This window comes from Odontesthes bonariensis, chromosome 13 (assembly GCF_027942865.1).
Source record: "Odontesthes bonariensis isolate fOdoBon6 chromosome 13, fOdoBon6.hap1, whole genome shotgun sequence".
NCBI classification, from domain to species: Eukaryota; Metazoa; Chordata; class Actinopteri; order Atheriniformes; family Atherinopsidae; genus Odontesthes; species Odontesthes bonariensis.
Window position 1 is genome coordinate 25746559 of NC_134518.1, and position 12863 is coordinate 25759421.

General features: G+C 38.7%; 2 protein-coding genes across 3 annotated transcripts; both read left to right on the forward strand.

Annotated features, from left to right (window-relative positions):
* Positions 1–762: 762 nt before the first annotated feature.
* btk (Bruton agammaglobulinemia tyrosine kinase) lies at positions 763–9846 on the forward strand. 2 transcript variants are annotated; one of them, XM_075481774.1, is made up of 19 exons: positions 763–887; positions 3419–3470; positions 3714–3877; positions 4001–4105; positions 4757–4838; positions 5038–5163; positions 5259–5323; positions 5420–5607; positions 6118–6180; positions 6366–6420; positions 6517–6596; positions 6908–7035; positions 7717–7788; positions 8020–8191; positions 8350–8569; positions 8729–8793; positions 8872–8990; positions 9128–9285; positions 9395–9846. In XM_075481774.1, exons 3-19 carry the CDS (start codon positions 3737–3739, stop codon positions 9464–9466), a joined length of 1911 nt encoding a protein of 636 aa, XP_075337889.1. In that variant the 5' UTR covers positions 763–887; positions 3419–3470; positions 3714–3736; the 3' UTR covers positions 9467–9846. The 2 variants fall into 2 exon arrangements, with proteins under 2 accessions (XP_075337889.1, XP_075337890.1); XM_075481775.1 differs by lacking the exon at positions 763–887 and adding an exon at positions 907–2330.
* Positions 9847–10084: 238 nt separating this feature from the next.
* Positions 10085–12501, forward strand: timm8a (translocase of inner mitochondrial membrane 8 homolog A (yeast)). The gene is made up of 2 exons (XM_075481777.1): positions 10085–10288; positions 11869–12501. Exons 1-2 carry the CDS (start codon positions 10178–10180, stop codon positions 12028–12030), a joined length of 273 nt encoding a protein of 90 aa, XP_075337892.1. The 5' UTR covers positions 10085–10177; the 3' UTR covers positions 12031–12501.
* Positions 12502–12863: the final 362 nt, after the last annotated feature.

Consider the following 12863-nt stretch of genomic DNA (forward strand, 5'->3'; position numbering starts at 1 on the left):
TCTGTGGGAGTACACAGAGAAAAGCTGTCTCAGCGAGACTATGCAATCTCTAAACAGCAAGGCCCCAGCCACACTTTTAACCACCACTCTACTGTGCTTTACCCTCTCATGTGGGTTAACTTGATTAAATCCTCAATTAATCAAATACCTTCCCAAAACTCAAAGACTAGGGGAAAAGTCTCTAACTCAACAAAAGATTTGCTTATCAGTTTTTGTGTTTGTTCTTAGTTAGTCACTTTACAACATTTCCGTTTTGTCTGCTGTCCCTGTATGTTTATAATGGAGTTCTAAAAAGTCCCATTTCCACCACCTGCAACAGAAGTATGCTCCTCATACTGATGCTTGAGTATACGATGCAACATCTGTCAGAGTGACCAAAACAGTATTTTTCTGCAGCAGATTCATCAGAAAAAAAGGCGTGCGTTTTATATATAGTGTCGTTTTTTTAGACTTCTGTACTACGTCACGTCAGCAGATAATCTGCATACATTTCCCACCACTGGTGCAGTTTCTTATGTTATCATTTTGAAATTTTTATCTCTTCCTCATGCAATAGTCAAATTGGGAGTGGACTGGACAAGAAATCCCCTGAACTAAAGGTGTAACAACATGACAGCATGCAGTATCCAAACATGGTCCTGTGAGCAATGTTTAACCCGCTTCCATTTATCACCAAAACTGTCCAGAGGGCTGATATGAAAATGAGCAGGAAGAAAAAGGGGAAGTAAGCGGACTCGATTCCTCTCGATGGGTGTGTTTTAACTTCTTGCATCACAGACTAACACACTTTATGGAAAGCGAGCTACTGAGGCAAGGTTTCATGTCACAGCTTGGGGCCTCAGGATCTGCAGCTGTTCGTCTCATGTTTTACTTTATTCGGGGCCTGGGTAAGTGACAATACTCTGTGAATGTTTGCTTTAAGCTCAAGATGTATTGCTGGTCACTCTTTGTTTGCATGGGTACCATTTACAGAAGCAGACTATTAATACTGCACATTTCGTCTGAAAGATTGAGGATGATAATAGAATTGAGTGTAATGTTGATTCATGTATGTACTTCACTGCAAACTGACAATAACCTGTGTATGCAAATCCTAAAGCTAGTGTGTCTTAATTTCAAAACTTTTTCGAGACTTTATCTGCTGCAAAATATGTTTTGTGAACAGTGATGACTAAATGTCTTGACTTTCATTACAATTCAGTCATGTTTCCTGGCAAGTGACTTTCACAGATCACATCAATGTTAAACTTATGTGGTATATAATATTATATTACTGCTAGGTATTATATAGCTGCTTTTTCTGATTGTTTCTCCTTCATACATGCACGCAAACTCACACCCACTTTTTATTGCACATACCACTTATCTGTCAGGAAACGTCAGGAAAGAGAGCATCTTGATAGGTTCCTGTCTGACATAGGGTTTCATGCTATGGTTATGTTTGCTGTGTCACACAAAGCAACATCCTACTGTTGAATTAAAAAGGGACATTTTACATTAAAATATACATGAATGAGTCTTATTAATTTCTGTGACATCAAAACGCCATGTAAGTAGAGTGCTTAGCGATCAGTTGGCACATTGTGAGACTATCTCGTCTGGTTGCTGATTACTGTGTCAGAAAAACAGCTTCAGAAAGTGAGAAAAACATCTCCTGTTTGTGGAGTCCAGAGCAAAAGTGAACATACAGTGTCGTGTACTCGTGAGTGGTGACCTGATGTGAACAGGCATACATCGCATGTATGGAATATACATTTCAAATGTAAATTATAGATATTTGATAGAGACAATGTCAGGTAGAAGGACTGCAGGGCATTTTGGTTTCTTTTCCCTTCACAGTGCAGCGCAACACTGATGCAACTTCCCCATGAGTTTCTCTGCGTCAGCCACAGTTAGTCAACTTCAACCCTTCAGAAAAGACAAAATAAGGAAAAAAGGATTTTTTTTAAACTCTCTGTACATTGAGCTGTACATTCTTAATTCACAATTTGAGTTTAAAGCTTCACATTATCGGGGTCAAAGGCAACAGTGTTTTGATGTGAGAAAACATAGCTGGAGATAAATGAGGAATGAGTAAACAATGCTTGACAGAATAGGGAACATTAATGTCTGGTTGAGACGGCACAAATAAAGCTGATAGGTATTGTCACTCTTGTGTGAAGAAATGTCACACTCCTGGTTAGCAGGCAGTGACAGACGTTTCTGGTAATGCTGTAGTTACAGTGCAGATGATAGAAGGAAGTGCTCACTGGCTGAAAATAGGCTGAGCCATAATGCAAAAACATCTGACAGAGACTGACTGACGATGAGCATTCAGCTGGGTGACAACAGTAAGTTTGAGAATTTGATAGTCAACATTTGAGCGGACACCATTACTGTGACTTCTGAACCTTTGGTTTAAGGTATAGGCCTTTTCATTTAAAAGAAATGTGTTGTTGCTTGATGGGAATACATGTGCGAATCTCACTTTTAGCCAAAACTGGTCATTTGATGTGGTTTGAGTTTTAGTTCTGCATTGGTTACAACCAAAGACTTTACAACACACTAACCTGTCTCCCACTAAATCTATTTTTATCAAATTTGGACGACTTATTCAGTGACATCTAACTTTATTTGCAAGTAGCTTTCTTCCTGTACTTCCATCTACATCTGAGTTAAACTCACTTACAAAGAAAAATGTTAGTTGCTATACTGTAAAATCCTTTATATAGATATTTGGGTCAGAGAGTCTACATTATCACCTTCCATTTTAGCAACGCATCAGCACTGTTTTTTTCTTGTTTTGAAGGTGCAACTTTCATTTTAGCGCTAGTGGTTAGAAGGCGCCACCATACCATGAGCTGAAATACTTTATTTTGCCTTCTAAACTTATAATGCAGGTTAAACGTAGATGTGTGTGAGTGCGGGTATATAAGTTTAATGTAGCTGTTGTTTGTGTCAACTTTTTGATACTTTCAGTATCTCACAGTATTCATCACCAGGCTGCTGGATCCTGAAATATCATTTAAAATCAATCAAAAACAGGTTTATGCGAGTGAGCACAGTTTAGGATCAAGACAAATACAGATGATAGACAAAATCTGGCCTAGAAAAACTCACTAGAACATTTCATATGCATTTCATATAAGTTACGCTGTTTCTCATACAAATTTTATAATAAAAAAATCTCACAAACAATGAATTTGAAACTTTAAACCAGAAATTTGGGGATATTTTTCTCCAGTCTTTCTTTGCATGGCTTCCCAGCACAAAAGCAAACTGTACAATTAGGTCACCAAGATGATGCTAATGATAAAACAGCTGAGGAAAATGCGGATATGTTGGAAACAGAGGATGTTGCTGGCATGAGAAGCAGAGCTTATGCAAACTCCAGCTAATCATTCACTGATATGTGCTCATGCTGCTCATCTCTTTCCAGATCTATACTCTCACCTGGTATAGTGGCATTGCTCTGACTCTATGAACAGTGGGTAGGTATTTATGTAGGAAACTTTTCAAAAGAAATGTAAATAACAAATAATAAGTGTGAAGTGAACCAAACCCAAAGCCTCCCTTGAATGGTGTGTGATAACGGCTGAAACCGTTTCTATTCTCAGCTAAATGACTTCTGTAAAGTGTGAACATGCCGTTTAGCGCTCTTCTGTCAGTGAGAAGCAAAGTGTTGTGCCGCTGTACTACGCTTTACAAATGTTTTCATTCATTACTCATTTCAGTGTAGATCAGTTCAGACTGAATCATGTCAGACAGTATACTGGAGGAAATCTTCATTAAAAGATCTCAGCAGAAGAAGAAAACATCGCCTCTGAACTACAAGGAAAGATGGTTTGTTCTCACCCAGGAAAAAATATCCTACTACGATTTTGATTCTGACAAAGGGGTACGTACGTATTTGGGACTGCAGGGAGTCTGTTTGGAAAAGCAACTGCATTTTTCTCAAATTGAAACCTTACACATGATTTTATCCCAGAGTTGCTTGACTGTTTCTTCATCTGTTGAGCAGAAGCGAAAAGGTTTGAGAGGCTTTGTTGATATTGAGAAGATCAAATGTGTGGAGACAGTCCAGCCGGAGCCAAATGCCCCGCAGGAGCGCAAATATGCATTCCAGGTGGATATTGTTTTTAGTTGTTTTTTTATAGAGAAGAACTTTACAGAAACTGTCAAATGATAATAACTCAATTAGAAACATTTATGTAAAAGATTGTGCACAATTCCGTCCCTTTTAGTTTCTCCTTTCTCTCAGCTAAGTACAAAATATGAATACTTTTTGCTTTCACTGCAACCTCTTCTCTGGAGTTCATCTTACAGATGGGAGAATCTTCCACTCAGATCGTCAATGTCATAATATTCATTCCAAACTGTAGAATAATCATGAAGCATTTGATAGTTTCTACACTTTGCCATCAGCTAAGTTGACAACTCTGCATTATGCTGCAAGATACAATAGAGGGCGGGTTGCACCCATGTTTTCCTCAGCAGAAACAACATGGCCTCGAATAGCTATTATTCTGAAAGTCCATTGATCAGAAGTGAAACCGTCTCAGATGAACCAGGGGCTTTCAGTGACAGAACAGATGTTACCTTTGTCATAAGACATAAGTAAGAGTAGGGAGGTACCGTGAACCTTCAGAGAAACCCAGAATAACACTTTATATCCTCTAATTAATTTAGTTGATGAAGTGCATTAAGATGTTTACTAACTTGTATTTACAACTGAAAAAATCCCCTAACTGTTAATGGAATATGGACTTTGCCACAGATCATTTATGATGAAGGGCCATTGTACATCTTTTCAAAGACTGAAGATGTTCGAGCTCTGTGGATAAAGAAACTGAGAGAATGTAAGTATATGATTATACAGGCTCATGTTTGTATCCCGTGTTTGCTTATGTATCCTGTCAGTGAGAATATCTCACAGTCTTTGCAATCCATATCTTAACATCTGCCAGCTTGGACAACAGCAGAGCTGCATGCCTATGCAAATGTAAATGTTGATTTAATGTAAATGTGGTGTGCCTGTGTGTCTGTTCTTGAGCATAGTGGTAAGCTTCAACAAAGACCTGATGCAGAAGTACCATCCTTGTTTCTGGGTCGACGGGGTGTGGCTGTGCTGCCAGCAGGAAGTTAAACAAGCTATGGGTTGCAGAGTACTGGATACCAAGAACGGTGGGAACGACAAGCCTTTCAGCTTGAAATATGAAACAATAAACTATCAAGCGTGTAAATGAATCATTTTCTACATTTGTTAACATCTTTAATAGGTTTTAAATCCACTTCATCGTGCCGAAGGTTATCCAGGAAACCTCTTCCTCCAACCCCAAAAGAGGTATACACCCGGGCCTTTTTAGGCTGTAATCTTCAGCAATTACAGACTTATTTGTTTTACATTTTACCCAATCATCTTCTTTTATTTTATTTTCAGGTAAAACAAGGTCGGCCTTTGCCTCCACAACCTACTGCACCGCCTGCTCCCTCAGCTGGCATGACTGTCATAGCTGAGTATGATTACACGTCTATGACACCCCAGGACCTAGACCTGAGGAAGGATGAAGAGTATACCATCCTGGAGAAGTCTGATGCCAACTGGTGGAGAGCCCGAGACAAATATGGGTGAGAAACTAGGACACCGATGACCCACGGAAAAGCAAAATAAATCACAATCAGTAATCCTGCATCCACACAAAAATATGGGAAAATAATGCTCAAAGTAAAAACAATTAAAGCTACTCACTTCACAAAGAAGAAGCTTTACTGACAGATTTGAAATACACAAGTTAAATATATTCAAAGAACAGAATAAAGACAGAGTGGACATGCAGATTGAAGTGTTTTTGTGGTACTCTATGATGGAAGAATTTTCAGGGCTTTTCACTCCTTGTACAATTAAAACAAGAAAATATGACATGATTCGTATAGAATAGTAACAACAGTAACTTCAAAATATCTGACTAATTTGAATGTTGAAAGAGTTCAAAAGGTCAATAACAGTCATTGAGTCAGAATTAGTTGATGAGACGTTACTATTGTTGTTGAGTAGCTTCAGCCTAAGATCCTCAAGTTTTTGTCTGTATCTGTATCTACATGTTATCAAAATCTCCAATGTTTGGTTTTCTTTTGCAGAAAGGAAGGTTATATACCAAGTAATTACGTTGTGGAAGCAGAAAATGGTCTTGAAAGATTTGAGTGAGTATGAGTTCAATTGTTCTGTCCCTTAATTGTTGGATTGGTGCCATTTATTATTGTAAATTTCAGATTTCTGTTCAAGTAGATAAATTCCTTATTTCTGGACATTGATGTATCTTTAACTAGTGGATTAATAAATGCTGCCAAACAGCAGCAGAGAAATAATTATTATATTTATTTTCCAGCTGGTTCTGCAAGAACATGAACCGTAGTCAAGCAGAACATCTGCTAAAGTCTGAGGTAAATGAGGTTGACATATTTGTGGACCTACAAATAAGACCATATATGTATGAACACTGATTAAATATATGCCTGTATGTTGTTTCTTGTTCTCAGAACAAAGATGGAGGTTTCTTAGTACGGGATTCAAGCAAAGCCGGGAAATACACGGTGTCCTTGCTCACCAAGGGCGGGGGGTGAGTAAAACACTGCTACCATTTATATAGTTAATTCACTGGCCCCAATCATGTGTGAACGTATGAAAAGAAGAACTGTGTGTAATGAAAGCGGAAACTGCAAGCCACAGAGGGAGAGAGATGTAAATTATTCATGCAAAACCTGGGCTAATCTGTCTGCAGGAGTTTTTCATCCAAGACTGAACCACACTGTTGATAAAACTGAGAAGATATTACCTGCATATGTATACAAGAAAAATGACTGATTCCTGTGTTGATTTAAACTTGTTGACTAGATCTGCTGACAGGTACTTTTCTTATTTTCTCCACAGGGAAATAGGGGGAAGCTGCAGACATTATAACATCTGCACAACTTCACAAGGCCAGTTTTATTTGGCAGAGAAGCACAATTTCAGCACTATCCCAGAGCTCATCAACTATCACCAACACAATGCAGCAGGTCCGTACTGCCGACACCGATTGTCGATACCGACAATGAAATACAAATAAAATCTGGTCGTGCTAACAGAGAAAGGGGAAATTACTCAATAGTGGAAACCTGGTGATACTTTAGAGAGAAATTTGATTAAATGTTCTAACACCCTGCCCTAATTTTTTTAAGGCTAACAGTAAATATGTCAGGTCATGTGTAAAAATGCACAGCAAAGACATGACATTTGACATAGTAACAAATACCATTAGACTAAAATAGTCAATGTATTCAAACCACCTACAGAAGTCTGTCTTACTCATTTACCTGCATGTGACCAAAGCCCACAAAAGCATAAATGGTCTACAATGGTCTTATAAATGAACTACTCAGACTTGAAAGAAGAACAACAAAAAAAAAGCCAAAAAGAATACTTTCATACTGCCTCTGGTCTGACGTAGCTCCAGCAGGAGCGGTTGTAAAATCTCTATATTAAAAAAGAAATTATTCAAACTTAAAAGATGAAAACTTCTTTTTAATCCACAATTTTCAGGAAGCCCTTGCATTTATATTTCTAACTTTCCATAACCTTATATTTACAAGTTGAATTGTGCAGTAAAAGCAGAAAAAATAGGCACACGTATTAATCGTCCAAGCCATCAAAAGTATTGATCTAACCAAGTTATGTGGCTTTGTTTTCTCCATCACTAGGTATGGTAAGCAGGCTGAAATACATTGTATCTAACCGGGCACAGCCTCCTTCAACAGCAGGCCTGGGCTATGGTAAGAATATTACTGTGCTTAAACTATAGTGTTGAAATAAACCTGACTTCTGATATGTTCTCTCAGTCGTAGATTCTGTTATAGATAATTCTGTTATATATAGTGTGCAATTTGGTTGATGGGAGTTGCATCAGTCTTCACATCACTCAGCAAGAGACTCTCAGACCTTTCTGTTTCTTATGGTCTCTGTCAGCATCGAGGTGCTCCTTCATTCTGTCTTGTTTGATCAAGGTGTTTGGGAGATTGACCCTCGCTACCTCACCTTCATCAAGGAGCTGGGCAACGGTCAGTTTGGAGTGGTGAAATATGGAAAGTGGCAGGGCCAGCATGACGTGGCCATCAAGATGATTAAAGAGGGCTCCATGTCTGAAGATGAGTTCATAGAAGAAGCAAAAATCATGATGTGAGCACAGCTTTGACTCCAACTGAATATCTAACTTAGATCTGTGTTGATTGTGTGCCCAAAAGTCATAAAAGTGCTGTGTCACACAAGGAAGGATAACTACCGTACCTTCTTCAAGGAAAACCAACGAAATTTCCATCTTCTTTTGCTCAAACCAGGAAGCTTCGCCATGAGAACCTGGTGCAACTGTACGGGGTCTGCACCAAACAACGACCTATTTATATAGTGACTGAGTTCCTTGTCAACGGGTGCCTGCTGACATACCTGAAGGAGGGCCTGAAGCAGCACCCGACAGCCGTCCAGCTCCTTGAGATGTGTAAAGATGTCTCTGAGGGCATGGCCTACCTTGAGTCGCAGCAGTACATCCACAGAGACCTGGTGAGAGACAAAGATCTATTTTGTGAAAGTGTAAAAGAAAAACAAAAAACACTGCATTCCTACATTAGTTTAAGATAAACTGTGGTTTGGTATTGAAAGATCAGGCTAGACATTTAATGGTTAACTTAAATCAAAGGTGTTGTTTGTTTTATCCTCAAGGCTGCCAGGAACTGTTTAGTAGATACAAATGGGACCGTCAAAGTGACTGACTTTGGCCTCTCGAGGTAAAATACTTTAAATTATAGCACAAAAGAGGCAATTTTATCCAGTAATATATTAAAATCATCTTCAAACAATCTCAGGTATGTTTTAGATGATCAGTACACAAGCTCGGCAGGCTCAAAGTTCCCAGTCCGCTGGTCACCTCCTGAAGTCCTTCTCTACTGCAAATTCAGTAGCAAGTCAGATATCTGGGCATATGGTGAGGCTCACGACATACTTTTTATTATCTGTTCTTATTAGCAGTCAATTTATTGATGCATTTATGGAAGTTGTAGGTGTTAAGTATAATCACGCAGTCACAATTCATGATTTTTGTTACTGTTCATTCTTTATCAGGAGTTCTAATGTGGGAGGTTTACACTTTGGGTCGACTTCCGTATGAACGCCTCAACAACACGGAAATAGTAGAACAGGTGTCCCGGGGCCTGCGTCTCTACCGCCCCCAGCTGGCCAATGAAAAGGTCTACAGCATTATGACAATCTGTTGGAACGATGTAAGGGAATTTTTTCATGTAAAGCATTGTGAGCCCCTCTACACGATACTTTCACATAATATATTTTTAAAAATCGAGTTTCACGGTTTCTCTATCCTTTCATTTTCAGAAAGCAGACGAGAGACCCACCTTTCAGGAGCTGGCACTGACTGTTCAGGATTTGCTGTATGAGCTCCAGTAGACCTCAGAATAACCAGCTCAGTCTGCGAGAGAAGCATCTCCACTTATCCCTGTGAAGTTCACGTAATCGTTGAAACAATTAACAGCTTGGACGTGGGGCTGAGGTGTAATGTGAATAAGTGTAATGTGATTGTCACTGTGGCTTGTTTATTAGCCTTTATATCACACCAGTAGAAAATACAGTCCCATAAACTATCATATAGAATGTGTACATTTCACTGAAGACTGAAGGATTAAAATCTGTTAAGTATATTCTGTGTATTATAGTCGGTTGAATCGTTGTGGAATGTATGTGACATCTTTATATGTGACAACAATCTTTGTAAGCCCATATGTATTGCACAAATAAAAGCCAAGTATGCCAGGCTTTACATGTCTAACATAATGTGAAGACAAGGATGAGAGCAAAAGTATGAAAGATGTGATGTTCTCAGAGTTATTTAAGGGTGGAAATTATATATTTGCATACATTTCCTACATTACTTAGATTCAAACCCATATCATGACATATAATCATTTAAAATATCATATCATCAAGAGGACGTTGCTGTTTGGGAGGGTTACGTAAATATGTCATACAAACGCGCTCAGTGACTGGCTGAGCTACTTCCTACTTCCAATCGTTCATTCACACACGTGAAGGTCAGCAAAAAAGCCACTAGTCGCTCATAATTAAAAGAAATATCGTCATTACGACGCGTTTTAAGAAGTTATGGACAGCCAGGGAGCGACAGCAGACCCCCAACTTCAACATTTCATCGAAATCGAGTCTCAGAAACAGAGATTTCAGCAGCTGGTGCATCAAATGACTGAGGTTTGCTGGGTAAGATCAGCTTTTAACTGAGAGCACAGTTCTGAAAATTATTTTTTTATATAGATTTGTTTGTGGTAGATGACTGGTTGATACCTTTTATTATACTGATGTAGAGATAACAATCGCGTGACTTGTTAATTGTCCACGAGTATGCATACAATTTGCGTGTGAACCGTTTGACACTTTAGATTTGGGCACATAGCGTTCCTTACGCAAACGCTCTATGTGCTACTTAGTGATAGCTACATGAAGACTACCGCTCTCGGCACGCAACTGTTTTAGAAAACACGCTTTTAAACCCGTTTACCTGCACCACCAGGGTTCTAACCGGCCTGAAAGCAAAGCTAGCGCCGCGGAGAGACGGAGAGTGAAGCATAAGAATTTGGCAATATTGTATCTAAAACCTCCATTTCGTCCTGAAGAGACGCCAGCTGTCCCACCGAAATGAGAGTAGGCATCTATATAATCGCGGAAAACACCTCGCCACGTGCGGTCTGTAGTTTGATAGGTTTTAGCAACCGTTTTAACTTCGCCCTTCAACGTTTATTTGGAACGTTACGTGATTCAGTAACGCGTTACGTGCTGAGGTCACGCGCTGTGACTACCGCTCTATGCTGCCGTCAAACCGGAGCTTTTCCAGTTATAAAAAGTTGGCTTGTTGGATTATTTCATATATGTATGTTGCCCTCATTTAAAGGAACTGCCACGAGTAAGAATATGTAGTTAGTATTATTTGTTTCTTATGTCCTTTTTGTTGTTGTTTTGCCTTGTTGAACCTTGGTGCAGGATGGCTCTGCGGGAGCACCTTCAGTTTCGTTGTGCCTCCACAGTGCAATGACAATAAAGGCTATTCTGATTCTGATGATTTTTGTTAATAATTACATAAGTGACTCATAGGCTGTTCCTTTAAATGATAACAAACTTTGAACAAAATGGAACAATTCAGTCAAAATGGGGGGATTAACACAGTACACTTATAATTTGTGCAAAATCCTTTTTTATATGTATGGAAAATGTCTTAATGTTTAAATTGATGCAACTATTTGAAGAGCTTTGTTGCTGCACACATGTTTTTGTATTTTGTGCAATTCTTTGTGTGTTTGGATTTTATCAAAGGATTAGTTATCCAAGAATATTCCTTTTTTTTTTTTAATAAATTCAACAAGTTACATTAGAAGTAAAGAATATTGCCATTTAATTTGTTTTGTATTATTGATTACATCCATAAAGCACTGCAGTCCTCACTTTACTGGAAGGGTTGCATATTAGAAAACAAACGTCCATGTGACAGATTTAGATTTTGTATGTAAAAGGTGCCACAGCAAACAGATATGCACACTGATAATGGCTGCCGCTCTTGGTTTCCGATTTCCATTCTGTTGTTTTTGCTGTAGATGCATCCAAATATGTTTAAAACAAAGTACAACCAGACAACTTAATTAATTATTATTGCTGCAGTTACTTTTTCAGCTATCTTAGTGCATGTGTGCACCTGATTCTTCAGACTGTATAAAAATGGTAGAAGATATCTCTCCCAGCAGTATTTGTTTTTTTGCACCTCCTCTAAACTGGTCTGTCTGTATTTCCAGGAGAAATGCATGGATAAACCCGGGCCAAAGCTGGACTCCAAGACTGAAATGTGCTTCGTTAACTGCGTGGAGCGATTTATCGACACCAGCCAGTTCATCCTCAACAGACTGGAACAAACACAGAGGAGCAGGGGGGCATTCTCCGAGAGCATGTCTGACTAACCCCAAAAAAGAAAAACTGTCACTGAAAAATGGACAAGGCACATGGAGAGCAGCTGCTGCTCTGAGAGGAGGTCGTTTGATCCAGATACAGTTGTCTGTACAGTTCGTGATAGAGCTGTCCAATCAACTGGGAACATGAAGTGTTACTTTTGATACAAGTGCCTGAAATTAACACCAATTATGGACTCATGTAAAAGTTGAGGGTTTGTTCTCTGCTGGAAGATGAGTGTTGAAATGTAATCAGGTTAACCATTTAAACTGTGAAGCTGAGAGTTTGAATGTGTTAATATCCACTGAAAGAAAGCTGGCGAGCTGAATACTCCAGAAGCAATGGTGTTTGACAGCAACAAGAACTACACCACACACTGATGTCAAATCAAATACCCTTCCACGACTGGACTGAAGAGGCATGCTCATGGGTTTAAGATTCTGGACTGTACATAGGCAATAAAATAAATGCTTCGTAATGTTTGTCCATGCTTTTGAAGAATGTATTCAGCTACTCTTTTAGTTCTTTAATCAGCATTATCAGACACAAAAAGTACAATGAGAGATATTTTACTACTTGGCACATTAATTTTTAAATGGAAATAACATTCTTTGGTGCAATTTGTTTATATAACACTGAGGTATTACAGTAACTCAAAGGAATTGTTCAAATTGCCTTAATATTGGCAGCAAATTATTTCAGATTTATACATATGACCAAGATAAAAAAAAAGTGCAAAACTATGAGAAGGTTATAGCTTTCAGTAACAGAAGGCACACTCTGGCTTTTGTAGAGTAGTTGTACATCTTAATTAAAAAAGAGAACAATACACAACAGTGCATCA